This window comes from Ceratotherium simum, chromosome 2 (genome assembly GCF_057802395.1).
Source record: "Ceratotherium simum simum isolate JZ-2026a chromosome 2, ASM5780239v1, whole genome shotgun sequence".
NCBI classification, from domain to species: Eukaryota; Metazoa; Chordata; class Mammalia; order Perissodactyla; family Rhinocerotidae; genus Ceratotherium; species Ceratotherium simum.
The window spans coordinates 45,132,865-45,160,765 of NC_141901.1; the positions used below are offsets into that span (position 1 = coordinate 45,132,865).

Genomic DNA, 27,901 nt, shown 5'->3' on the forward strand with positions numbered 1-27,901 from the left:
TGGTAAGACTTTGACATTTTATTAAGAAACATCTTTATTTTAAATGACAGTATAAAAATTGTATATATAATATAGATCTTTATAGGTGTATATACACACAAATGGCCACACACACACACACATGCACACAAACTTGCTCATCAGAATCAAACCCTATTTCATTAAAATCCTAAATAAAAAAAAGAAGTATATTTAAGTTTTCCTAAAACATACTGTACATAAAGCTGTCAGACAACCTGAAAAACTGAGGACATGTTGCGAAGAACCTAGGCACTCCACCCACTCTCCTTCTCTGCCCCAACACAAATGGCCTTGGCAGAAGGATAGTACACAGGCCAGAGAAGGGAGCCACTATCATTATTGTTGATAGAGCAAGACGCCTGAAACCAACTAGGAAGCACAGGATATGGGGTGTAACCTAGATTAATTCTCACAAACAAACCACTTCAGAATAAACAAAGTATGTAGTAGGGAAAGAAGGGAGTGGAAAAAGGAAAGACAAGGCCCATAGATTAGAAATGACCTACTAATTAAATTCTAGTGCCTGGGAAAGACTCAATGAGATCAAAACAATGGGGTTACAGAAGCAGAAGTAGTTAGAGGGGAAAGGGGAGGAGAGAAAGAGACAGGGAATCACAATTTCCTGCCATTAACAAGCCAAATTGCTACTGCTACTGTAGAGTCTAAGAATGTCACCCCACCTCCTAATCCTAGAGAGGCTCAAAAAAAAAAAAAAAAAGGCAGCACCAGAGGCTCAAAGCTACTTAATTTGAATTCATATCCTTCTTGCTCCTGACCTCTTGTTAAATATATTGGCATAGGAAACAGAGTACTAACTCAGAAAGGGAAAATATTCATCACATAAAATGGAGAAAGATAAGAGCTTAGAGCAGCATATAGGTGGTCTTGACATGTATTCCACTCTAAAGCTCCTTTTCTGGCCATACAGAGAGGTCTGCACAAGGAGTGGAGAATAAGAGGCCATCCCCTAAGAAATCTAACAAAAACTGATTCTCACTCAATATTAAACTTCTGGGAAGAGTTCACTATATGCCTCAAATCTTCTAGCTCTGGAGGTCCATAATGTTGTTTGTTATGAGCTTTCTCAAAATAATCACTTCTCAAAAGGATGAGATTTCTAAAATGGGAAAGTAGATATATAGAATGTCTGTTCCTTCCACCATGGCCCTTTATCTAGGGTTTCTTTCCTGTTCAGAGGTGTGAGAGATTTTACAAGTGCCAGTCAAAAGAGCTGCCATAGGAGTGGGAAGGAGTCTTGCTCTATGGAAAGGCAGCTCCTTCTCTCTCCTGACACTGCTCTGAATCTTTCAGTTTACATGGTGTCATCACACTATATGCTAAAAAAATCTCTGTAAAGCCAGGTACTGGCTCTCCCTGGGCCCTTACTCCTCAGGTTTCTTATCACCACCTGTTAGAGCACACCTCTTGGAAAAGGGCCAAAGTAATGCTTTTTCTTCCTCAGCCCCTTTAGTGAATCCAAAGAAACCCTCTCTAACGTCTTTAATGAAATAAAAATATTTCCAGGTTATACCAGGTACTTTGGAGTTGAACCTCAAATAAACAAAGAGAAAAGTGGGAAAATCCCTATGTGTTTATAAATGTATGCACTAAGATACATCCAGCAAAGGAGTATTAAAGATCCTCTGATCACATAATACTTAACGTCAACTGGAGAGCCCTCTAGTAAATTCATTTCTTTCACATAAAAATAAAGAAAGAAAGTCATTTTGTATGCCATAGATTTCTAATATTACTGAGCAGACACAAAAATGCTAATAATGCAATGGTAAGGATGAAGAAGGGGGAAAGGCAAAACCCCAAATAACTATACACAGATCTGAGAGAGAAAAAGAACATCTTTTAAGGCACTGAGTTCAAAACAGAAAACCTAAAGCCAAGTTCTCTCATGTTTCAATTAAGAGACCTTAACTCTGGTATTACAATTAAGAGATCCCACAGAGATAGTGATAGGAAGGGAATGTACACTTACATATTTATAACTAATTTCCCTGAAGCCAGGAACAAGAACAGATACATTAAGATTTCTTTCTCTTTTTTGGGGAAAGGCTTAAGACCAAAATGAAAACATACAGTCTAAAATTCCTATACTAATACTGATATTGTTAAAGCAGCTTTGTTTTAAAGTAGGCAATCATCCTAGGCTCCAGGTTTCTCCTGCTCAAGTACCAACTCTGAACCACTTGTCTGTTATTTGATTCTCTGTAATTCAACCTTGCCAAAAGCCAGTTGGAATCCCCTAACCCAAAAGATCTAGCAACATTTTCCCAACTTCCATGGCTGATCCAGAAAGATATGCAAAATCCTAAAAGGGTATTGCCATTAACGCATTTAATATTTAACTTCTGACTACTTCAGGGGATCCTGACCTACCCTTCTCTCCATGGCAATACAACTGGAGATCAAACCCTATTTCCCTTCTCCGGGGTGCTAAAAGGTCTATTCCAAGTAAATAAAAACAAATACCTTTTTGCTACCCCCCCTTCCAGACATTTCCTTTCTCTCTCTCCCTATCCTAACCTCTCCTTTAACTCCCTATCTCAGAGACCCCATCATCAAAATGATTTGGGCCGTATTAGAGATTTTTCTGGGTGGGAATGATAGCTTCCTACAGAAAGAGAAGAATTAAGAACCTCTATACAGTTACCCAAAACAGTAGGGACTCTGTATGCCCAGAAGGGAGTGTTGAATGGATACTCCCTGTCCTCAGTCAGAAGCTACCCCAGAGAGTGAGGTGGTTGGGCCTAGACATCTTCTGTAGAGTTAACCTCCACCCCCTTAACAGGAAAGAAAACAAAAAGGAATTGAAGTCAAGATATACACCAAGAACGTAAACAAAACACATCTAAAATGATACTTGGTCCCTCTATAGTTAAGCTAAGGCTCTGAAATGGCACACAATAGCAGCTTATTGTTAGCACCTGGTTCACAAAGGGACTCAGAAAAAAGAAAAAGATCACAAACAGAAACAGGACAATTTTACAGAAGACACCACAATTTTACCCTCATCCTTTACCTAGGCTCCTCCATTGCATTTCTCTATCATCCCCAACAGCCCAGAGTAATCTCTGATCATCTGGGAAGTACTCAGTACTCAAGTCCATGGAGATTAATTTCAAAACTGATATTTTTGGCCATAAGCCTCTAATAGCCAATTCTGTTTGTTAAATTTGGTTTGGGGAGTTATGTTTTCAGTTTAATTTGAGCCCCAAATAATTCTGCACCTTTGGAAAACTGCAGCAAATTAGTTCACTAATCAAGGTAAATAGAACCAAGTTAACCGTCAAGTTTTATTCCAAATTAAAAATGTATGTTTTCTCCATGATTGCTAATTAAGAAAACTGTATTCTAAACAGTCAGTCAAATGTTTACTTGGCACATCTCCCTCTGGTTTCTTCTAATTTACAACAAAGCAAGCAAGTCTAAAATGACGAAGGCCCAATTTCAAAGGCAGTAACCTCTCCACAACCTCTCTCCATCCATATTCCCTTCCTTTTGAAAAAACTCCAAGCTGGCACACAAAGAATACCCAGCAATGAAACACTTTCCAAAAGTATCTAGGCAAAGGGAACAGGCATAGTGGGAGAGAAGGGATTAAGACAGGTGAAGTATCTGGCGAGAATCTTTGGTTCCTTACTTTATGGCACTGATAGTTCTTACTCCCTTTCCCAACACACACTGAGCACCTATAAGGCACAAAAGCTCTGCACAAGGCTTGACCTTAAGGAAACAGAGCAATTTACTCACCCCAAATCAAATGGAAACAAAACCACACAACATCCTCAGCATTCATCTCTCCCTCGCTTCTTTTTTGTGCATATAAGAGGATACCATGTAAGCTCCACAGAAAGGCACACTTAGAACACTCAACAAAATTTCATAAAATTAAAAAGTTGATATGAAAGCTTGATATTACATACATAAATGTTTGGAAGCAAGTTGTTCTAACAACAGACTACCCTCCTGATTGCGATTTTATAAAATTCAGCCAGAGCTAGTTTGTATCTTGAGACCAGATTGTTTTATAACCCCACAAGCATCTTTTTGGCCACTTTCCAGCATTGTGGAAGCACAGCCTGGAGGATTTTGGATTTATATACACTTCTCCTACATAAACAAGTTTTCTTTCCAGTTTTTAAAAATTCTATTTCAGTTTCTTAAACTGGCATCTGAGCTATGGACACACAATGGATGCAAATTTAGTCAGGCAATCACAAAATTCTTTTCAGTGAAATTAACTCAGCATAGTGGGGAGTGCCTACTCTCTTGGAAGCGGAATATATTCATTCCTTTCTCTTCCCCAAGGCTTGCTTCTAACCTCCCTCCCAATTAATTTTCTTCTCTAAAAGGTACACATCATAAATCTAAGACAAATTTTCAGGTCACCTAATGGTACAATTATTAAAGGCTCTCGGTGTGTCCATATTAGGAAAGTCATCTTAAAATCTTTTGATACAAAGTCAGTTATTTAAAAAACAATCAACCCACAACATCCAGCATTCTTTTACCTCTATGCTTAAAGCAATGCTGTGAACTGAGAAATTTGGTTCTCATTCTTTTGGTCCCTCAGAAGAAGTTTTGAATTTTCCAGTTACACAGAGAGCCTTCCTGAGCCCAAGAATTGTACCCTGCTATAGTTTTCTTCTTAAGGACATTCTTAATTTTTATACAATGTTTGTCCTCTGTATTTTCTTTTAAAAAGAGGAAAAAGATGGACCTAGTACAAGTTGTGGCCCTTGCATGTTAAGATGAAACAGTTTCCATGGAAACTCCAGCATGAGGCTGTGTGGTCCCTCCTGCCCCAATCACTTCCGTCTCTCTTTCTTCCATCTCCCCCTCTGTGACTACTACAGCATCTACCTCAGCCACCTCTTCAACCATGGTGAAATCAACTCCATTGGGCTGCTGTCGGGCCATGGCCTCAAGCTTCAGGCGGTACTGTTCTGCCTCCTGCTCTTTCTTTAGGAGCTGGTGTCGGTATTCCTGTGCTCTTCGATTGGCCTCCTGAAGCTGCTGCTGTAGTAGCTCTCTTTCAGTCCCTTCCTGTAAAAGTAAACCATGTCACCACCAGGTAAGAATTCCTGATCACCGATTATCCAAAATGTAGACAAAAAGATAAAGAAAGGTTCAGGCCTTAAAAGTTACGGCTTTTGATTCTTTCCCTTGTCTTCTCTCCACCACAGCCAAAACAATACCTTGCTTTCCTTTACACTGTTTGTCATCTCTTCTATCCTTGGTTTCTTAGTCAGTGGCAACTTTTCTGCTTCTTCTTCCTCTTCTTCTTCAATTACAGTCTCCTCTGCAACCTGACCAGCAGGTACAGTTAGAACTACAAGCCAAAGGATACCAATTGGAGGTGATGAGTACATAGTAAAACAAAGAGGTTTTGCTTGCTTTGAACTAGAAAATAAATTGAAAAATATTCTCTGATATCTTATTGTTCATATCTCTTTGGATTTTAGAACCAACAGGTAAGGCATGGCCCTGCAGAGAGAAACAGAAAGGATTCGAGAGGCTAAGAAGGCCTCAGAAAGGAAAGGTAAAGATTTGCAGGTTTAGAAGGCATGCAGTTAAGACTCAGGTCTGAGGCTCTTACATAAAGATGTCTGACTCTAAGTAAGAAGATGACCAATTAGCTTACAATTCTGCAGGAATAACTTGTCTAAAGAAGGCCTAATGTCTTTACATAAGATTTTTGAGGAACCTCTCATGAAAGCGGTTTGTAATTAACTGTGTCTAATTTAATAATTTCTCTTCTCATAGATAAGTGAGACAAGGGTCAACACACATATGCCCACAGGTGACGTACTACACACCTATCAGAATGGCTAAAATTTAAAAAAAGATAGTGATAACACCAAATGCTAGTGAGAACTGGAGAAACTGGATCATTTGTAAATTGCTCGTGGGCATGTAAAATGGTACAGTCATTCTAGAAAATAGTTTGGCAGTTTCTTACAAAACTGATCTTACCATATGACCCAGCAATTGCACTTTTGGGCATTTATCCCACAGAATTAAAAATTTATGTTCCCATAAAACCTGTAGTCCATTATTGTCATAACAGTGTTATTCAAACCTACTGGAAACAACTTAAGTATCCTTCAATGGGTGAATGGTTAAACAAACTGTGGTACATCCACACCATGAAATAATACTCAGCAATAAAAAGGAATAAACAATTGATACAAACAACAACTTAGATGGATCTTAAGGGAATTAGGCTGACAGAAAAAAGCCAATTTCAAAAGGTTACATGCTGTATGATTCCATTTATATAAAATTTGAGGTTTTGCCTAGATGAACTATACTACTTTTTACAAATGTGTTTAACCTGGCCCAAAGAAGGAAAGCTGAGATTTTATGAATTATCTACAGGAAATTTTAAATTCTAAACTGCCACTTCCACTTAGCAGATATCTAAGCTGCTTTCCATTGCCATCAACTGGTGAGTACTCAAGGAATATAAGCTAATTTTTAAATCAATCAAACCAAATAACTACGTAAATCTTCTGTTTTAAACAACTTGAAATGTTTTAATGTTCTGTTTTAACTCTTGAAATGACAAAAGTATAGAGATGGAGAACAGATGAGTTAGTAGTTGCCAGGGGTTAGGAGTGGGGTGGGAAGGGAGGTGGCTGTAGATATAAAAGAGTAGCACGAGGGATCCTTGGGATGGAACTGTTCTATATCTCGACTGTGGTGGTGCTCACACAAATCTACATATATATTAAATTGTATAGGACTAAGTACATACATAAACACACAAATGAATGCATATACAACTGGAAAAATCTCAATAAGTTTGGTGGATCGTATCAATGTGAATTTCCTGTCTGTGATATTGTATTATAGTTATTATGCAAAATGTTACCATTAGGGGTAATTGGGTGATGGGTATATGGGATCTCTCTGTATTATTTCTTACGACTGTACATGAATTTTCAATTATCTCAAAATAAAAAGTTAAAAATTATATTTAGGTTTTAGGATACATTATGATTTCTGTTTAAAATAGAAGATTTACCTAGTTATTTGGTTTGGTTGATTTAAAAATTAGCTTATAGGGCCGGCCCCGTGGCTTGGCGGTTAAGTGCGTGCGCTCCGCTGCCGGCGGCCCGGGTTCGGATCCCGGGTGCGCACCGAGGCACCACTCCTCCAGCCATGCTGAGGCCGCGTCCCACATGCAGCAGCTAGAGGGATGTGCAGCTATGACAGACAACTATGTACTGGGGCTTTGGGGGAAAAATAAATAAATAAAATCTTTAAAAAAAAAAAATAAATAAAAAAATAAATAAAAAAAAAATAAAAATTAGCTTATATTCCTTGAGTACTCATCAGTTGATGGCAGTAGAAAGCAGCTCAGATATCTGCTAAATGGAAATGGCAGTTTAGAATTTAAAATTTCTTGTAGATAATTTATAAAATCTCAGCTTTCCTTCTTTGGGCCTGGTTAAACAAGATTGTAAAAAGTAGTGTAGTTCATCTAGGCAAAATCTCAAATTTTATTTTTTTTCCTCAAAACAACTCCATTCTCATTTACTTAACTCCATTGTAAGCAGTCTCTCACCTACCAAATAAGTCCCTCAAACCTTAAAATGCTAATCATGTTCACAAAAACATTAGTAGCATATTTCCAAATGAAACTAAAAATAATTTATGATACCAAAGCTTGGATTATAAAGGTTTAATTCCTACTCTTTCTTCCCATACTACCAAGATCCATCAATTCAAATAATTTGAAAATTATAAAAATCCCCATAATTATTTAGGCCAAGTCAAAATTTTGGTGACACAAAGGTAATTATACCAACCCTTCTCTTTTCAACCTCCAATTTTTTTTGTGTGTGTGTGAGGAGATCAGCCCTGAGCTAACATCTGCCAATCCTCCTCTTTTTTTGCTGAGGAAGACTGGCCCTGGGCTAACATCCGTGCCCATCTTCCTCCACTTTATATGGGACGCCACCACAGCATGGCTTGCCAAGCGGTGCATTGGTGCACACCTGGGATCCGAACCAGCAAACCCCGGGCCGCCGCAGCGGAGCACGTGCACTTAACTGCTTGCGCCACTGGGCTGGCCCCTCAACCTCCAATATTTTAAAGGAATGAAGTCATAATGATTAGTTTCTGTTTTCAAAACAAAATTTACTTATGTATTTTTTGACTAAGTAATACATTCACATGGTTCAAAAATTAAAAGCTATAAAAGCATGTACAATGAAAAGCCTCCCATCCATCCCCAGTTACCCAGGTGCCCTCCCAGGAAGCAAGCAATGTTACCAACGTTCTTCTTGAATGTCCTTCCAGGGATAGTCTCTGTCTATAAATATATTAGCAAATATAGATATATTTCCCTCTTTTCAAAAATACAAATGTCGCATACTCTACACACTGTCCTGCATCTTGCTCTTGTCACTTAACAATATATTTTGGAGATCAGACCATACTGGTATATAAGGAATTTCCTCATTGTTTTTAACAGCTGTATAATATTCCATCGTATGTGTGTACTACAATTTATTTATCCATTTGCCTATTGACATATACTTAGGTTCTTTTCAATCTTTGATGATTAAAAATAATGCTGTAATGAATAACTTAGTATATATGTAATTTCTGTGTATGTGAATATAAATTCATAGAAAAAGAACTTTTTAACCAAAAGGTATGTGCATCTTTAATACTGATAGATATTGCCAATTTCCTCTTTAGAGGATGCTTTAATTTATACTCTCACCAGCAATTTATAAGAGTGCCTGTTTCCCCACACCCTTGACAACATAGTGTTATAATGGTATCTCAGTGCAGTATTTATTTGCAATTCTCTTGCTATAAATGAAGTAAGCTGAACATATTTTCATATTTTTAAGAACCATCAGTATTTTCTGTGAACTATTGGTTCATATTATTTCTTTTTTTTCTACCAGATTATTGGTTTTTACTCACAAATTTTATACATATCAGGGGAATTAGCCTTTGCCAGCCTGGTTTCTATTTCTTTTTCTTTTTCAGAGCATCTGGCATCTGGCATTCTCCCATTCCCACTACTTACCTTAAGACCGCCTTTTTAGAGGAGGGTTGAGTGTCTAGAATATCTTTTAATAAACAATTGCCTAAATGGGATCACTTACCTTGCTGTCCATCTTGCATAGTTACAATAAATGGCTGCCCGATGCCTCCAGTAGGGATGGCAGTTTGGATATTACCCAGAGGGACTCCATCGGTCACTATGGTGATGACCCTCTGGCCTCCACTCCCCACCACTTGCTGGATTGATGAATCAATAGAATTTCCCTCTATGATTTCCTCTGAATTAGCTATAAATGACAAAAAAGTAAATTTTAAAACTTCAGCTTTTTAAAAAATAGGAGTATAGCAATTTCAGCCTTCTTGAAATTGATAACGTCAGGGATAGGAAAGCTTGAAAAAAAGTATTAGATTCAACAGTTCACAAAAGCAAGCTCTTGTGAACAATGCTAAGTCAGAGGAGAAAAAATAGGGAATGCATTAAACAGTATTTCCTAAAATGTCTTCACTGAGATGTTAATAGCTATCATTAAAGATGGGTTCTTTGAACAAAGACATTTTCATATATTTAAAATACATGTATTTAAAAAATTTTTTTTTGTGGGGCCGGCCTGGTGACATAATGGTTAAGTTGGCACACTCCACTTTAGCGGTCCAGGGTTTGCAGGTTGGGATCCTGGGTGTGGGCCTACGCACTGCTCATCAAGCCATGCTGTGGTAGCGTCCCACATATAAAATAAAGGAAGATGGGCACAGATGTTAGCTCAGTGACAATCTTCCTCAAGCAAAAAAAAAAAAAAAACTTTTGGGGCCAGCCCAGTGGTGTAGTGGTTAAATTCACATGCTCTGCTTCAGTGGCCCAGGGTTTGCAGGTTTGGATCCTGGGCATCAGCCTATGCACCGCTTATCAAGCCATGCTGTGGCAGGCGTCCCACATATAAAGTAGAGAAAGATGAGCGTGGATGTTAGCTCAGGGCCAATCTTCCTCAGCAAAAAGAGGAGGATTGGCAACAGATGTTAGCTCAGAGCTAATCTTCCTCACCAAAAAAAAACAAAAAAACTTTTTGTTTGTTTCTTTTGTAGGAAGTATCAGAGACCCGAATAGGCTAATGAGTATTGTGATTCTCCAAGAGGGGAAAAGATATGCTGAGTTTCCCCAACATATTTGATCTTAGAACTCTTTTTCAGGAAGCATCTTGAAAATCTAAATAAATCTATGGAGCTGAGAAAAATAACTATAAATTAGAGTAGATTTATTTCTATAAGAAAATGGAGGCATTTAATAGTGAATTAGCACAATAATATGTCAAGTAGTCAAAGCATTGAAGAAGTTTGATAGACAAAAATTATAGGTGGCTTCTCCCATCTGACAGATGAACAATATTAACAGCAACTGACACTGAGTACTTACTATATGCCAGGTACTTTTCTAACAGCTTTACATGTATTATGTTTAATCAAGATTTTTAGTTTGTGTAGTCAATATCCCCAACAACTATTAGGGGAAACAGTTCCTACTACTATGGAATTTCTCTATCTAGAGTCACAAGTAGAACTCTGCAATAAGTGGGGTACGTACTACCCATATGAGACACATTCAGGTAGTTCAATGGAAATACAGAATATTCACACCTCTTAGAAACAAAGAACAGTTAAATGCTATAGCTGAAAGGGCTTTGACAGATAATCTAACCCAACCATCATACCAGAGATGAGGAAACTGAGACCTGGAGAAGTTAAGTGATTTATCCAAGATCAAAGAGAAAATCAAAAGGATAACAAGCACCAGTTTAATACACTGCTTTTCCCTTTGCCATGCTGCTCACTCATATATATCTGAATGGAGATCTTTATGACTGCTGCCAGCTGGAAAAATAGGATTGGAGGAATGTTCTCACCACGCAAATGTCAATGGCAGAAAGAAATCAGAACAATCTGCTTTCATTTATGATGGAGCAGACTGCCAGAGAGTTCCAGAAAGATTCTTAGATGACTATTTAGCTCTACCAATCACTATTTGCCCCTACCTATATGAAACTTTAAGCCTTTCGCCATAGACCACTAGCTAAGTGACTTGAAATCGTTTTGTTTTAAATATCAGAAGTGCATTATACAGCATATATCTGCCCAACTCCACTGGAAATGCCAAAATAACAACTACAGTGAAAATAAAAGCAAGCCAACCTGAAGTACACAGGACATAACAATGAGGTAGCAGTCCTCTATTAAAGATAGCTTCAGTACAAGATATCTAGGCTGCTATTTTTTTTTTTTCTGGTGAGGAAGATTAGCCCTGAGCTAACATCTGTCGCCAATCCTCCTCTTTTTGCTGAGGAAGACTGGCCCTGGGCTAACATCTGTGCCCATCTTCCTCCACTTTATATGGGATGCCGCCACAGCACAGCTTGACAAGCGGTACGTCGGTGCGTGCCTGGGATCCGAACCCCGGGCCGCTGCAGTGGAGCACGTGCACTTAACCGCTAAGCCACAGGGCTGGCCCCTAGGCTGCTATTTTAAATCATTCTATGATAGCATCAGTCAAAACAAAACATAGAGTATTTCCAAAAAAGCAGCCAATATAAAACTAAATATTTCAATCTGAAGCAACTGGAGTCAGGGCAAACAAGCTTGAAACTGCAAAAATACAAAAGAATAACTTAGTCAGTCTCTGATATTATTCAGCTGTCTGATTACATCACTTAGCGATTTTTTTTCTTTCTGATGCTCAATGACTCTACATCTCTTTTCCCTAGCTATCTCTAATTAACTGTAATTCTTTAATATTTCATGTAAATTAAGTCTGCTGGAGATTTAAAAACAAAAGAAGAAATCGTGATTCACCCAGCAGATATCCTTACCTACCTGTGGCTCTGTGTGAGTTGGAGAGGGGGGCTGATGCCTCAGCAAGAGCTGCAAGGGTGGCCAGCACTGAGGTGGTAGAACTTGAGAAGCGTACTGTTGAGGAGGCATGGGGGTCACCTATTTCAGTAAAAAAGGCAAATGAGGTCCAGTGGAGAGAATAAATTGAGATGAACTAAAAATGACTTTTAAGCCAAAACCTCAGCTTTTCACTCTACTGTCCTTAATCTTGCTCTCTAATACAAATTTATATAAACGAATTATCATGGTGTTAAAACTGTTTTACGGTTTAAAAAGTTTTCCCTTTAAAGTAGATTAAAGTAATATGCTTGGTATAGGGCTACTACATTCCCCTCATTTGATCATTCTCTTGGCACTGCCAACGCTGAGCATTAGTAGCTAACAGATCAAGAGTGCCGCCCACTCCCTAGGCTGGCTGTGCAGAGCTCTCCTTGGCAGCAGGCAGTAAGCACACAAAGCATGCCTCACCCCAAGCTAAGCAGTGGTGAGGGAATAGGCCCCTCCTGGGCTTTACTCTACCATACTACCTCTATTCATCAGCTAGATAGGTGAGAAGAACAGGACTGACCTCTGGTGTAAGGACAGTTAAAAACCTGACGTTTTTTGTATTGAATGCCAAAGGGTAGTATAACCAATTAATACTAAAAAACAACAATTATCTAACTTAGTTATATCATGATATGCTTTTTAAAAAAACTTTGTTCATAACCTTTTTCTCTTGTATCTGTGTGCTAGTCTTACAGCTAAGTTCCAAGAGGGAAGTACATTAGATCTGGCAACAGACATGCCTAACTTTATGGACCAAAAGTATCACTCAACAGTTTTGCATAAATCTAACTTATATAAAATGAATTGCATTTCCCTATGTCGTTCACTATAATTTCAGAGATACTTATTGTACCAGTTGGGAATTTATTGACTCTCATCTCCAAATCCACCCTTCTTTGTGATACTGAAGCTGGTCCCTATAAACATTTCTTGTCAACTGGCATGAGATGAAGTTTCGTCATAAAGAAGTAGTGGCTGCTCCTATATTGGCTATTCCTGTCTTCTTCAGGGTTCTCCTCACCTCTGAGTAGTTAATCCACTATTACTAACTAATAATTCTTTATAAATTATACATATAAGTTTATAAATTATATATATAATAGAATTATATAAATCACTGTAGTTTTGTCTCCTGACTGGAGTCTGACTAAATACACTTATCTTCTTTTTAAATGTACTCTTAATTTTTAAGTTCTCCCATTTCCTACACTTAAAGATTCTTTCCAGCCTTTCTTCTGTCAAAAAGTCAGTTATCTGTAAAATACTTAAAAATACTTAAGGAAACTTCTATTTAGCACTTCTTATAATAAATTCTTCCACAGAGCAAAGAATGCTTTTCTGTATGATTAATCTAGGTAATCTAATTGGTTTATAAATTTAAGTTTCAGAAAACTTTCCTTAAAAAGGTGGATTACTTGGGGTCGGCCTGGTGGCATAGTGGTTAAGTTTGTGCACTGGGCTTCAGTGGCCCAGGGTTCGCGGGTTCAGATCCCGGGCACGGACCTAAGCACTGCTCATCAAGCCATGCTGTGGCAGCATCCCACATACAAAATAGAGGAAGATGGGCACAGATGTTAGCTCAGGGCTAATCTTCCTCAGCAAAAAGAGGAAGATTGGTAATGGATATTAGCTTAGGGCCAATTTCCTCACGAAAAAAAAAAAAGATAGATTACTTGTATAGTACTCCTCATAGCTACAAACTTTCTTAAAGCTTTTGGATGATGACTATCAAGAGTAGAGATGAGAGTACAGATAGTGATGAGATTCCTATTTTATTCTAATTCTCTCGAAAAATACTCATGGAACCAAATGGTCGAGTGGAACACAGTGCTTGACCTCCAGAAAGGAGCCTGTGTTTATATAATGACTTCATGCAGAGCAAGATCCACCTATAGCCTATTCCCTAATTTTCCTGCTTAGTTCATGCTTTTCTCATCACTCAGCCTATCACACCAAATGCTGACATAAGAACCCACAAATGAAACAAGGAACAAGCAATTTTTAGATATTTATATCTTTCATGGAGGTTGGAATATACGTGACAGTAAGTCACTAGCAATCAAAAAACAAGGCTGTTGGGTCGGCTCTGTGGCTTAGCGGTTAAGTGCGCGCGCTCTGATGCTGGCGGCCCGGGTTCGGATCCCGGGAGCGCCCGGAGGCACCACTTCTCCGTCCAACGCGAGGCCGAGTCCCGCGTACAGCAACTAGAAGGATGTGAACCTATGACATACAACTATCTACTGGGGCTTTGGGGGGAAAAAGCTGAATAAATAAAATCTTTAAAAAAAAAACAAAAAAAAAAACAAAAAAACAAGGCTGTTATTATTTTAGCACAGTTAAAACACACACACATACACACAAACAAAATAAGGCTGTTATAATTAAAGTGCAAGTGGGCAACACATCAGGTAGGCCACTCATCTAAAGGAGAATAGCTGGGTAGAACTGCTTCAGGAGAAAAGCATTATGTGCTTTTTAGCATATGACATTCCAACCTAAGGGTGCTCTCCCTTTGATTCAAACATAATGACTCACCCAACTTCCCCTCAATAGCAAAACCGAAGAAAAAACATTTGTGAAAAATCAGTTTTAGTATTCTGACATACACAGTTGAAACTGAAAAGAGACAATGGAAATTACTTCTTTAGACTTATCCCAGTGAATTCTAGGAAAATAAAGTACTATATTGTTCAGTAATGTTAATTGCTTCCTTTGCTCAATATAAGACCCAACATCAAATAAAGTAAAATGTACATGGATGCTGTTGTTTTTGGAAGGGAAATAGCATTATCAGTGACGACTCTTGTTATCTATTCAGAATATGGCTTATTTAAATAAACTCTTCAGACCAGGATTTAGGGGAGTATGCTATGGAGGCTAGACAAGCTCAGTAACTTAGTGAAAACTAGATCTAGAAAAACTAATTAACTTGCCTAAGGTCATGCAGCTAGTAAATGTCACAGCCAGGACTAGAACATAATTCATTCGATTCCAAAACCTGTACTCTTTATGAACCAACACAAAGCTATTTATCTTTGACTTTGGAGTGCATCTTATGATTCTACAGAAACAGGAAATTCATCTTCATAACTTTGTTTTGCCCTGATTAATGTTTAAATTAGTCTGCCTTTCCAAATCGCTGCAATTTTTGATGGTGGCACTGATGATGATTAATATCTTTAGTCACAAATGGAAAATTGAAAGCAAACTTTGTCATCTGAATTTTGGTATCAAAAATATCCACCAAAATGATAATCCTAGGATACTTTCAGTAAATTCTTAAAAATATTACTGGATGATGGAAAACGAGAAGACTATCCACCATTCAGGAAAAGAAAATCCTTTAACCCAGTTGAATAACACAACCCAAATCTGTCTTTAACTTTTCTCCTTTCTTTTATCTGCACTGATTAAGCATCAGGTAGGCCAGTCCCCTAAAGGAGGATAGCTAGGTAGAACTGCTTCATGAGTAAGATGACACCCCGAGAGATCAGCTCTCTTGTGTGACAGTTTGGTAATTTCAATTTGCAGTTGTCAGCATACAGAAGGGTGAAAGAAGAGTTGGTTTGCCAAAAGCAACATGACAAACATGATATAGGCCCATGGGAGCCCAGGCTAAGAATTTCTATCCCGAATTTCTTTAATTTTGCTAATCATGCCAGATCAGGGTCTGGAGAATTTCAGTAGTTAGATTAAAGACCAACTCTAGCTCTCTTCACATGTTCATGAACATATAACTTTAATGGCTTCTAAAGACTTTTGGATTATAAAAGTACTTGTCTTAATCAGCGTGGCCTGAATCACAACCAATGCAAAAAGCTGTGAATGTTCTGATTACATGTTTACGTAGATTTAAGCTAAATTTTCTGCATAATCCAGCCAAAAGCCAAGCACAGTTAATTTTAAATGACAGTTGCTGGCCTATAAAATGAAGGTCACTACCGCCCCCTTGTGAGCATGACAGAGTCAACCTTCATGGAGAAGTTATCTTTTCATTTAAGACTAGCTATTATTTAAGTCCTGTTATAAAATACAAACTGAAATACAAAATCTCCAAGTCTCACAACAATCTCATAAAGTAGGTATTATTATATCCTAATTTTATAGATAAGTAAAGAAAGCTTAGAGAAGTAAGTAGTTTTCCCAAGGTCAAGCATCTAGTCAATTAATAAATTAGTATTTGAACGCAGTTCTGAATGCAAAATTCTATGTATATTGTGTATAAGCTCTTTCTATTTTACCACACTGCTTCTCAATAATAAAACCTCATTCAAGATCTTCCTTTGATATTATACAAACTTAACTAGGAATACAGTTACTTATTTTTAAATGAAAATCAGAAATAGAAAAATAAAGCAAAAGTCAGTTGGAAAATTTATTTAAATGAAGACACAAGTTCCCTTGTTGTAAAACAATTATTTGTAAAGAGATGTTGAAAATAAGCTCAATTTGCTCCTTTTTTTTTTTTTGTGAGGAAGATCAGTCATGAGCTAACATCCATGCCAATCCTCCTCTTTTTGCTGAGGAAGACCAGCCCTGAGCTAACATTCATTGCCAATCCTCTTCCTTTTTTCCCTTTTTCTCCCCAAAGCCCCAGTAGGTAGCCATATGTTACAGTTGCACATCCTGCTAGTTGCTGTATGTGGGATGCCGCCTCAGCATGGCCTGACAAGCGGTGGGTTGGTGCGTGCCCGGGATCCGAACTCGGGCCACCAGTAGCGGAGCTCATGCACTTAACCGCTAAGCCAAGGGACTGGCCCCAATTTGCTCCTTTTTAGACAGATATTTTTGTTAAAAACATACAGATCTCAAAAGATTGACACCAAGTGCTTTTCCCTGCTGTTATGTTGTTATATATGTTCTCAAGAACAAATCGAGACTCTTATACTTGACTCAAATAACCACACATCTCTCTTTTACATCAGCACTCCAACAACCACTTATGTTTATTCTGCTTTATTTGTTTCTTCTTCAGACTATGAATATTTAACTATTTTCCTTAGCAGGACCATACAGAAGCACCCTTATATTTTCACTTTGGGGTCAGGCATAACCTTTCAGCAGATTAATCTGTAGAATATTTTACTTTTAACACAGTAAGCACTCATGTATAATCACTATGTATGATCCTCCTTTCCCCCAGAAAGAATCAGTGTATTAGCTTTAAAATTTATTATAAATCTTCTATTTGGGGAATATTTTAACAAAGGAGTGGGTATCAGGGTATCTATTCATCTCACAGGAAAACCTGGGGTTCTGCTCATTTTAAGTCTAAAATAAGGGGCCGGCCCCGTGGCTTGGTGTTTAAGTGCTCGCACTCCGATGCTGGTGGCCCGGGTTCGGATCCCGGGTGCGCACCGAGGCACCACTTCTCCGTCCATCCTGAGGCCGAGTCCCACATGCAGCAACTGGAAGGATGTGCAGCTATGACATGCAACTATCTACTGGGGCTTTGGGGGGGGGGGAGTCTAAAATAAATGCCACATTATCAGAGTATTACCTGAGGTTGTTTTGGTGTTGGTTGAAGAAACAAGGCTAGCGAGGTTGACAACTTCTCCTGACGTAAAGATGAATGGGGCAGCCATAGTCACAGAGTTGGCTGTCTCGGGATTAGCATTAACCTGATTCTGCATTGCTTCCTACAAAACAAGGCAGGCTATCTCAAAGTCAGCATACTTATTACCCTTAGTTACACAGTTTTACAGTTACTGAACAGGCACCTTCCTACAATGCTCTATCAAGCAGAACTAGTTCCAGAACACAATGTCCCAGGGAGCTTAGAGTTCTCATTAAGACTACTGTTGTTTTTTTTTTCAGACCAGGGCAACAGAGATGTTGGGTTGCTTTTTCAAGCTTATTTCTACTTCAGGAAAAAAAAGGTGTATTATTTGCAAAAACTTATAGACAATTCACTTAACCTCTCTGGATCTTGTTTTTTTATTTGAAAAATGAGGGAGGTGGCCTAAAAACGAATTTCCAGCACTAATATTCTATGATCAATTATCTACAAGTCAATGTGCTAACAGAAGATCCCTGTAGAGAATCTATAGAGAACAATATCCTCCAGAGTTTTGTTCAACTACTTGTTCCATTCTGCCACTGAAGAAATAAATGAGCGTCAGATGAGCAAATAAATGAGCGTCAGATTTTAAAGTCTAGCTCCGGGCCGGCTCCGTGGCTTAGCGGTTAAGTGCGCGCGCTCTGATGCTGGCGGCCCGGGTTCGGATCCTGGGCACGCCCCAAGGCACCACTTCTCCGTCCACCCTGAGGCCGAGTCCCACGTACAGCAACTAGAAGGATGTGAACCTATGACATACAACTATCTACTGGGGCTTTGGGGGGAAAAAAATGAATAAATAAAATCTTTAAAAAAAATAAAATAAAATAAAGTCTAGCTCCATATGCTGTACTTTTGCTTCCAGGGATATTTGCATAATTTTAGTATAAAGATGCTTATTATTTTACTTTCAGAAGCAGTTTTCTACAAACATGATCACTACTAAAAAAGTCCAATTATGAAAGGACTCTAAACAAGGAATTGAAAGTTGAAAAGGATAACCAGTCTATAGGGAACCATTTGTCAGAGAAAACCAACCAACCAACTACTGAAAATGCAACAGAATGGCTATCTATTTTTCATACATAATTATCCCCTTGACTAAGAGCTTCAGTTGAAACAGATTATCCATTCTCTGGTTACTGTTAAATTCCTTCTTGAATCTGCCCCTTCTCTCCTCCACTATCACTTCCTTAACTTAAGCCCTCATTGGCTCTTGTCTGGCCTAATGAAAGTCACTATATGGTTCTTTAGAATTAAGTGTCTTCCCTCTCTAGTCTGCATACCACACTCCAAACAATCATCTTTTCTAAAAAAAATTCAATCATATCAATCCTCTATTTAAAACCTTCTATTGGATCCCCATTGCCCACAAAATAGTCCAAGCTCCTTTGTATGTCATGTAACAGCCTTACATTGAGAACCCAGCCTAACTCTCAAGCCTTAGCTCCTGCCACTCCTTACCTCCACTTCCACTGCCCAATGTCTAGTCACAGAGCTACTTACTCTTTCCTGAACGTTCCATGTCCTTTCACACTGCTATCTTCATAATTTTATTTATTTATTTTTTTCCCCCAAAGCCCCAGTAGATAGTTGTATGTCATAGCTGCACGTCCTTCTAGTTGCTGTATGTGGGACGCGGCCTCAGCATGGCCGGAGAAGCGGTGCATCGGTGCGCACCCGGCATCCGAACCCGGGCCGCCAGTAGCGGAGCACACGCACTTAACCACTAAGCCACGGGGCCAGCCCACACACTGCTGTCTTCGATTTACTCTTTTTCTAGCCTAGAATATCATTTTTCTCACTTCTCTGCCTACTTCTCCTTCAAAACTCAGTTCAAATTCTACATCTACTTTAATCCTTGCCTTAAGCATCATTAATACTCCCTTTCTGCACTCCTGTAACAGTTGCTAGATATCTGTTTATCACTGTAGTATTGTGATGCTTTATTTCTTGTCTACCTTGATCACACTGTAAACACTCCAAGGGCAGGGCCATGTCCTATTAATCTTTGTGTTCCTCATCCTGTTATTCCCCCATACACAAGTGCTGGCTTAAGAAATTATTTTTATTTATTTTTTGTGAGGAAGATCAGCCCTGAGCTAACAGCCATGCCAATCCTCCTCTTTTTGCTGAGGAAGACTGGCCCTGAGCTAACATCCATGCCCATCTTCCTCCACTTTATGTGGGACACCGCCAGAGCATGGCCTGACAAGCAGTGCGTTGGTACGCACCCAGGATCCGAACCCGGGCTGCCAGCAGCAGAGCGCACGCACTTAACCGCTACGCCACAGGGCCGACCCCTAGCTTAAGAAATTAATGGATGAAATCATTGCAGCTAATTTTTAATTCTGAGATGGCTTCCTTATGATTCAATATGCTTCAAAGCTACATACTGTCTCACATCAGTTGAGGTATGTTCAGAAAACACAAAGACTTGTCCCAAGTGAAGTTTAATTAGAAAGGGAAATTTTCACGGAGAAAAAAACATTCTAAAGCCAAATAAATCTTGTTTTTGTACTGGCTACAACATTGTTCTTCAATCACCATGAATAATTCAGGGCATTAAAGAATGTTATTTTTTTTTAAAAGATACTAATGACACTGAGTCACAAGACTGAGACACATTCGAAGTACTACTTTGATAAGACAGGGAAAATTCAGTTTTGATTAAGCTTCTACAAAAAATCCTTAACTTCTATTGAATTATACTCTGGAGGTACAAAAAGAACCAGACCTGAAGGATGACCAGAATCTCAGCATTGTTCTTCTCCAGGGCTATGTCAAAGGCAGATTTATCAAACTTGCTGAAAGCATGGACATCAGCTCCATATTTGACAAGTAGCTCTACAACATCTCGATGGTGGTGCTCTGTGGCCCAATGCAAAGCTGTCATCTTCAGCATGTCCTTGGCATTCACATCTGCACCATTCTGTCATAGAAAAGTAATTTTTTCAGACACTGGTTATAGTAGCACAGGTGCAAGATTCTATCACTAAATAAAGAGGATTTCCATAGAGATTACACATATTCAAATTTAGATCACGTTTAAGAAATATCAAAGAGAAAAACATTCCTCAAATTCTCCTGAATGCTGGTAGACATAATGCCTTCAATGAGTGGGTCTTCTAAGGACATCACTGAGAAATTATAACAGATGGGAGAGGAAGGGAAAAGAACAGATTTTTGTTGCATTTATTAACAGAGAGCTGAGTGCCTGAAAAAATAGGCATAAGTGCAGAGAACAGCTGCAAAAAAGGAATGAAGAAAAATCAATAAAGTCTGTTTAGCCTTTAAAAGACTAGAAAATAAAATCCTCATAGCCATGATTACTCTTGAAACAGATGCAACTCAATGCTGTAAACTGTCCTAAACTTAATCTTTCCCAATCTAGTTTCCTACCACTCGTTTAAGTAAGACAACAGGGAGGCAGATGTCTTTTTTTACAATAAAGACCAGCCTCTATTCTTGCTTTACCCTAACAAGCAGTTCCACGATGTGCGCATGTCCATCAGCTGCAGCCATGTGCAAGGGGGTCCTGTCCACTTTGGTCCGGGCATCCCTGCTAACGCCTGCTCGAAGGAGCACTTCTGCTGTGGAATAATGACCATACTGGGCTGCAAGGTGGAGGGGTGATGTTCCAAGCTGTGGGAAAATAGTACTCAGTGAATATCAACTGTATGCAGAGTCCTAAATCATTACTGGAGAGATACAAATGAACAAGAGGTGAATTCTACAGTTCCTGTCCTTAGAGAGAGAATCTGATTGGACAGATAGGACTGAAGAAATGATTTAATTAAAAGATTAATATACTAATTGGCAAATAAATATACCACCAATTAAATAAGTGCTACGTATAATGGATTTAAGTTAGGTGGATTTATCAGGTAAAATTTCCTAAAGGACATGATTTTATGCAGGGTTTAGAAGAAGGTAAAAAAAATAGAAAGACAAGAGCATCCTGAGTCAGGTAAAGGGAAGGGATAGAGGCAGGTTCAAAACAATTCTTAGGAAAGGGGCAGAGATTAGAAGTTACATGTGGGGGCCAGCCTGGTGGCTTAGTGATTAAGTGTGCGTGCTCCGCTACTGGTGGCCCGGGTTCGGATCCCGGGCGAGCACCGATGCACTGCTTCTCTGGCCATGCTGAGGCCGCGTCCCACATACAGCAACTAGAAGGATGTGCACCTATGACATACAACTACCTACTGGGGCTTTGGGGGGAAAAAAAAAGGAGGAGGATTGGCAATAGATGTTAGCTCAGAGCCGGTCTTCCTCAGCAAAAAAAAGAGGAGGATTAGCATGGATGTTAACTCAGGGCTGATCTTCCTCACAAAAAAAAAAAAAAAAAAGAAGTTACATGTGGAATTTGGGGTGCAAGTTTAATTGGCTGGAATAGAAGTTTGTCGCCACAGTAAAGCAAAACAAAAAGACTGATGAGATGAAGCGGCAATATAAATTTAGCAATGGTGTGTCAATAGCAATATACAAGTCTGTATCATCTCAAAGCAAATCTTGTAAGATTTGGCATCCACTTTGACCAGAGACCTATTCCTTTCTTTGTGATATGCTTTTTTTTAAGCCTATTTCGTTTACTCTTTGCTTTTCACAAATTCAGCTTCTCTGCCTGAGTGGATTTAATTCACATTGCTCTTTTCAGGTCTATTTATAGAAATGCTAATCTCCTGGGTTTCCTCTTCTTCCTTTTTGTGAAGTGCTAAGAACCTGCTGGCTTCTAAAGTTATGAATTAATCACTCCAGAACAAAGGACACGAGCTCATCAAATTGTTAAAATAAGCCAATGCTCACAAAATCTATGAATGCTAAGCAAGTCCACCTTATAAGCCGGACCTGGATCTTCTGAAACTCTCTGCTCTCCAAGCTGGCTGTCTAGGCTTATGAAATTACACTTTCCTCTTTAATGTTTTTTTAACAGTGGTAAAGAAAACAAAATGGCTAGACTATTCCTTCTTAACCAGGACATTTTACAGAAAAGGAAATAAAGAGTTAGTTTAAAAATGTACCCTTATTATATTGATTTTGTTTAATTTCTAGCTAATTACAAAAGCCTATAACCCAAGTACACTCCAGGGAGAATTAAACCTTTAGAAAATACTCTAAAAAGTATCATAGAAAATCACAAGTATAGAATACCTTACAATTACTACCTATATATCCACAGGAGACTCTTTTAATTTGGAAAACCAAAAGAAAAAGAAAACCATATACTCGGATGAGACAAGGAAAACAAAACTCTTGTAGGGAGAATGAGGTAGAAAGGGAATGAAGAAAAATCAATAAAGTCTGATTAGCCTTTAAGAAAAAAGTGGTAACAGCACACATTGGGAGTAATTAAGAGAGCTTACCCAATCTGTGGTGAATGGAGCACCATTTGCCATCAATGTTCTCACTTCATCATCTTGGCCTTTTCTTGCTGCTTCTAGCAACCTCTTCCCCAGGTCCACCAAAGACATCTTCATGCATAGGGACAAAAGTTTTCAGGAAGCTATAACGCAAACACAAGGAAAGTTAGCTGCCTGTAAAATGTTTTTAGACCTCTTGTACTTGAATATAGGTAAGATACTTCTCAAGCTGACTATCTGGTAGGGCACTTCCTTTCTACCTCATCTAACACACACAATCAGGTATTTGGGAAAGTTTCAGGACCTAAATGATGGTTCCCTCACTTTCAATCTCCAGAAAAATACTTTGGAAACATGTGCAACACATTACCACCTTTCTAGCTTAAGGAATTAATAAACAGCATTCTATTCCTTTGAAAGGACCATGGGTAGAAATATTATGTTACATGAAAGAATCAGAAATAGACAAACCAAGTGATATTGAGACCGAGGTATATGGCAGACACCTTTTCAAAAATGAACAACATGAGCCTGCCACTTCAAGGAAAACAATCGACAGTATTTATCACCAATTATCAATTATAATTGGAGCTTTCAGGCAAAAATTAGAATTTTGAGAAACCTATATCCATCATCATGAGTTGATGGCTTACTACAAACTTTTCTGATGAAATTAGTGGTGATACTAATGAGTGTGATTTTCTTATATTGTACTTGTATAATAAGATGCATAAATATTTCGATGATCTGCATAATTTGGTGAACCAATATTTTTCAAATGACCAATGCAAGTTATAAAATCAGGCCTGGGTAAAAAGATTCATTCGAAGTGAAAGAGCAATGGGTTTTAAGGTAACAGAGTATAAAAATTTCATTGATATGGTTTCAGGTGCCTCACTGCAACTAACTTTTAAGAAATTGCCACTTGTAAAGTTTTGTGTAGCATCAAAGAATACCCATAATCACTTGAAAAAGCTATTAAAATACTCCTCCCTCCTCCAAGTACATATTCCAACAGATTGAATGCAGAAGTATGTATGAAAATGCAACTGTCTTCTACTAAACCAGAAGTTAAAGAGATTTGCAAAAATATAAAACAAGGCCATTCTTCTCACTATCTCTTTAACTTGGAAGATATATTTTTTCATAAAAATGTGTTAGGTTAACATAAATGTACTGGATTTATTATTGTATTTTAATTAATGAACATTTGAAAATATCGGGCCAGCCCGGTGGTGCAGCAGTTAAGTGCGCGTGCTCCGCTGTGGCGGCCTGGGGTTCGGATCCCAGGTACACACCAACGCACCGCTTGTCAGGTCACGCTGTGGCGGCGTCCCATATAAAATGGAGGAAGATGGGCACGGATGTTAGCTCAGGGCCAGTCTTCCTCAGCAAAAAAAGTGGAAGATTGGTGACAGATGTTAGCTCAGGGCTGATCTTCCTCACAAAAAAAATAAAAATAAAACAGAAAATATCAATAGACATAACTCATTGCAGTCGTCAATAAATTTTAAGAATATAAATTAGTCTTGAAACCAGGAAATTGGAGAATCATCAGCTTAAGCAAATCATTCAGCCACTATATGATGTAATTTTCCAATCTATATCATACAGCATTGTACTCAAACAGGAGACCACCAGGGGAGTTTGTTCAAAATGAATATACCTGAGGCTCCAGTCTAGGCCCTCTAAATGAGTATATTTAGGAGCAGAGGATAAACTTTAATAGTGTGAACTTCTATAATCTGATCTAAGCATCAGTTTTGACAACTCAAGGAAATCCTAGAGAAGAAATGATAACAAAATCTTCTTACAAAAAACTAATACTTCACATTTCTCCATGGTTATCTTCCTTTTAAAATATCAAAACTGGGGCCGGCCCCATGGCTTAGCTGTTAAGTGCGCGCGCTCTGCTACTGGTGGCCTGGGTTCAGATCCCAGGAGCGCACCGATGCACTGCTTCTCCGGCCACGCTGAGGCCACGTCCCACATACAGCAACTAGAAGGACGTGCAACTATGACATACAACTATCTACTGGAGCTTTGGGGAAAAAAATAAAAAAAAAATATCAAAACTGCCTTTCAATTTAATTATCTTATTACCAATAGTTAAAAACAAGAACTAATTTTTAGGTGGTTTATTAGTCAGAAATGACTCCATATTTTCTCAAATTACACTACTATCACTAACCCTCAAACACCTTTACAATAACTGATCACGAAGGGAAAGAATGTCCTACATGGAGACAGAAATGCTAGCACAAAGCAGGATTAAACTATCCTAATAATCAAATTTCAGCTCCACTCTCTATCACAAAAAAAAAATCCAGTTGAAGGTTGAGGTATCTGCTTAAGGAGAAACCTGGTTTGCTTCACATTCCTGGGAAGCTGATACTTCTGGAAAACAAGATCTTTTAACTAAGTTAATTTTACCCCACTGCAACTGGTATCCTCAAAACCTGAACTCTTGCAAAATATTTTTGAACAGTCAACTTTTCCCACTGTAGTCTGCCTTAATGTATATGTCAATTTTATCACTTTTCTTTAATTACATTTGTGAGTCTGTGTATCAGTACCACTAAATGGCAACTGACCCAAATTTGTCATCCCATTCTTTAAATAGGCCATGAAAAGCCTTATTTCTTACTATATAAAGATATAGTTAAATTTTGGGATTAGAATGTAACTAGGGTGTTGTAGTCATCACCTGATATTTAAAAAGTCTCCTCAAAAAAAATGTTCTTCAAGGTTCTTTTCTCCCCCTATTCTCAGCTACTCTTTTCTTTTGAGTTAATCTGAAGCATCTATCTTAAGTAAAAGTAAAATATATTTTTAAAATAACAGTATTTTAGAGGGACTATGTGCCATTCTCCCTGTATCCTATGTCAACGCTGGCAGTATCCACCAGACAAGAGGTATAGCCTAAGAGACAAGAGGACAGTCTAGGCACTTCTGAGCTCCCTGATTACTAAAAACAAAGGGAAAATATTTTCCTTTACTGGGGTACCTCCACTTTCCCAATATATAAAGTGAAGAAACAAAATCTGATCTAACTTGCCTCCTAGGATTTTGGAGATGAAGAAAATAACAAAGCACCCACTCCCCCACCCAAACAAACACACAAGACCTTTCAATAAGTGGGTTTTAATAATTAATGAAGTGCTTGAGCTCTTGACAACAAAGTACTCTATTATCAGAGTAATTAGGTTTGTTGATACAGGAATTTGGGTGGGGCAGTTCTTTCAGTGTTATGAAAGCCTGTATGAAAATAGATGCTTAAGAACATCTCTTTTGGGCTGGGTGGGTCAAATGGCACGATGAAAATATGGTTCCAGATAGCCAAAACTGTTGTTAAGTTGGTGAAAGTAAGCCACAGAATGTCCTTTTCCACCGATATTTTAAAAAGAGAGAAAGAGGGCCGGCCCTGTGGCTTGGTGGTTAAGTGCGCGCGCTGCGATGCTGGTGGCCCGGGTTCGGATCCCGGGTGCGCATCGAGGCACCACTTCTCTGTTCATCCTGAGGCCGAGTCCTGCATACAGCAACTAGAAGGATGTGCAGCTACGACATACAACTATCCACTGGGGCTTTGGGGGGAAAAAATAAAATAAATAAAATCTTTAAAAAAATTAAAAAAAAAATAAAAAAATAAAAAATAAAAAGAGAGAAAGAGACAAGTCCTTCTGGGAAGGGGGAGAGGAATGGGATCATCTCTCCTGGCTCAAGGAAATCTGTGAAAACAGCAGAAAGCTAACGGAAAGGAGAACTGGAATCCAAGAATCCATGGTCTGACGACCTTTTTTTTTTTCTTCTATTGCACACGTCCTCACTGGGCCGCCAGCTGTACAAACAACTGTGCAAGAACTAGAGGCGGAGCCCTTAACTGCTCTTGTTCAGATTACTGAGCTCACTAATAATCTTTAGGCTATTATTGGAGTCAGAGAATTAGAGTCCCCGTTTTCTCTTCTACCACAAATCCACCAGGTCCTCACATCAATATTCTGTCTTTCTGGAAGAAGAGTCAATCTGGAGCCAAGGTCTCAGCGCAGGGGGCAGCCCCCAGCCCGGGCTCCGCGCTGCCCCCTGGTGGTCACCTCTGTGGCCTTGGCTTCCCTCGGTCCAGCTCCCCAGCCCCAGGTCTTACACCCACCCCCTTCTTCACCTCCTCCCAGTCCCCTCCCCTTCCTCCCGGCAGCATCCCCTTCCTCTTCGTCCCCCTCCCCCAGCTGCCCCCGCTCCAGTGAAGGGGCGCCGCTCTGTCTGCCCCCAGAAGTCCGAGGCTGGGCTGGGAAGCGGTGCAACTTCTCACGGCACTCTTCCCTTCCAGCCCTGACGCCCCCCCCAGAGTCCACGCATCTATTCTTCCCCCTCACCTCCTCGTCCGGGACGCTGCCGGCTGCGCTTTCACCGAGCCCGCCAGTTTGGTCCCGTTTGCTTCACTAGTTAAGACTCCCTGTCAGTGGCGGTTACTTTTTGGCCTTTTCATATATGCATATTTTGGGGGCCTTTAACCCCCCCTCGTGGAGAAATGGAGGTAACAAAATGGCGGACCCGGAAGTGAAGAGTTAGCAATACAATTTCTGGCGGAGGAATCTGTGTAAAGGAAATGATTAGAAAACCCACATTTCTATTCGAACAGAAGGGTGCTCCACCTCCGAGTCTTATTTTTAATTCCTGGAAGGCGTTTTGAGGTGAAAAGTTGTGTATACGACAAATCCTAGACAGGACTATTTAGCGAGGCGGAGGGTTGTTGGTTACGTGTCTTACGTGCCGTATAGTTCCGGTAGGGGACGGACCCGATGGTTTGTTTTGGCGCCAAGAACCCGGCAAACCGCTGAGGAAAAATAAGTTTTTACGTTGGACTTCGTGCTTCTTGTGGGGCCAGCCTTAGGATTGACGGTGAAACCTTGTTTCTCTTTCAACCTCGGGTGAAGTTGTTTGGGACTTTCCTGGCTTTGCGTGTGAATTGAGCTGTGGTGCTTGACGCACCTAT

General features: G+C 39.2%; 1 protein-coding gene across 2 annotated transcripts; it reads right to left on the reverse strand.

Annotated features, from left to right (window-relative positions):
• GABPB2 (GA binding protein transcription factor subunit beta 2) lies at nucleotides 1-27,521 on the reverse strand. Of its 2 annotated transcripts, XM_087443658.1 has the most exons (9): nucleotides 27,282-27,445; nucleotides 22,915-23,054; nucleotides 21,029-21,196; nucleotides 20,289-20,483; nucleotides 17,495-17,633; nucleotides 11,929-12,045; nucleotides 9,171-9,356; nucleotides 5,235-5,368; nucleotides 1-5,082 (listed from the first exon to the last, which is right to left on the reverse strand). In XM_087443658.1, exons 2-9 carry the CDS (start codon nucleotides 23,026-23,028, stop codon nucleotides 4,783-4,785), a joined length of 1,353 nt encoding a protein of 450 aa, XP_087299784.1. In that variant the 5' UTR covers nucleotides 23,029-23,054; nucleotides 27,282-27,445; the 3' UTR covers nucleotides 1-4,782. The 2 variants fall into 2 exon arrangements, with proteins under 2 accessions (XP_087299784.1, XP_014647282.1); XM_014791796.2 differs by lacking the exon at nucleotides 11,929-12,045 and having other exon boundaries at nucleotides 27,282-27,521.
• Between the last annotated feature and the right edge of the window lie 380 nt (nucleotides 27,522-27,901).

Bases quoted from the DNA above. Each gene is read 5' to 3' on its own strand.
- GABPB2 (XM_087443658.1), bottom strand. From the start codon at position 23,028: ATGAAGATGTCTTTGGTGGACCTGGGGAAGAGGTTGCTAGAAGCAGCA. The intron at 20,484-21,028 runs GTAAAGCAAGAA...TTTCTATGACAG, and splicing joins TCGTGGAACTGCTTGTTAGG to AATGGTGCAGATGTGAATGC. The intron at 5,083-5,234 runs GTATTGTTTTGG...TTACTTTTACAG, and splicing joins ACAGTGTAAAGGAAAGCAAG to GAAGGGACTGAAAGAGAGCT.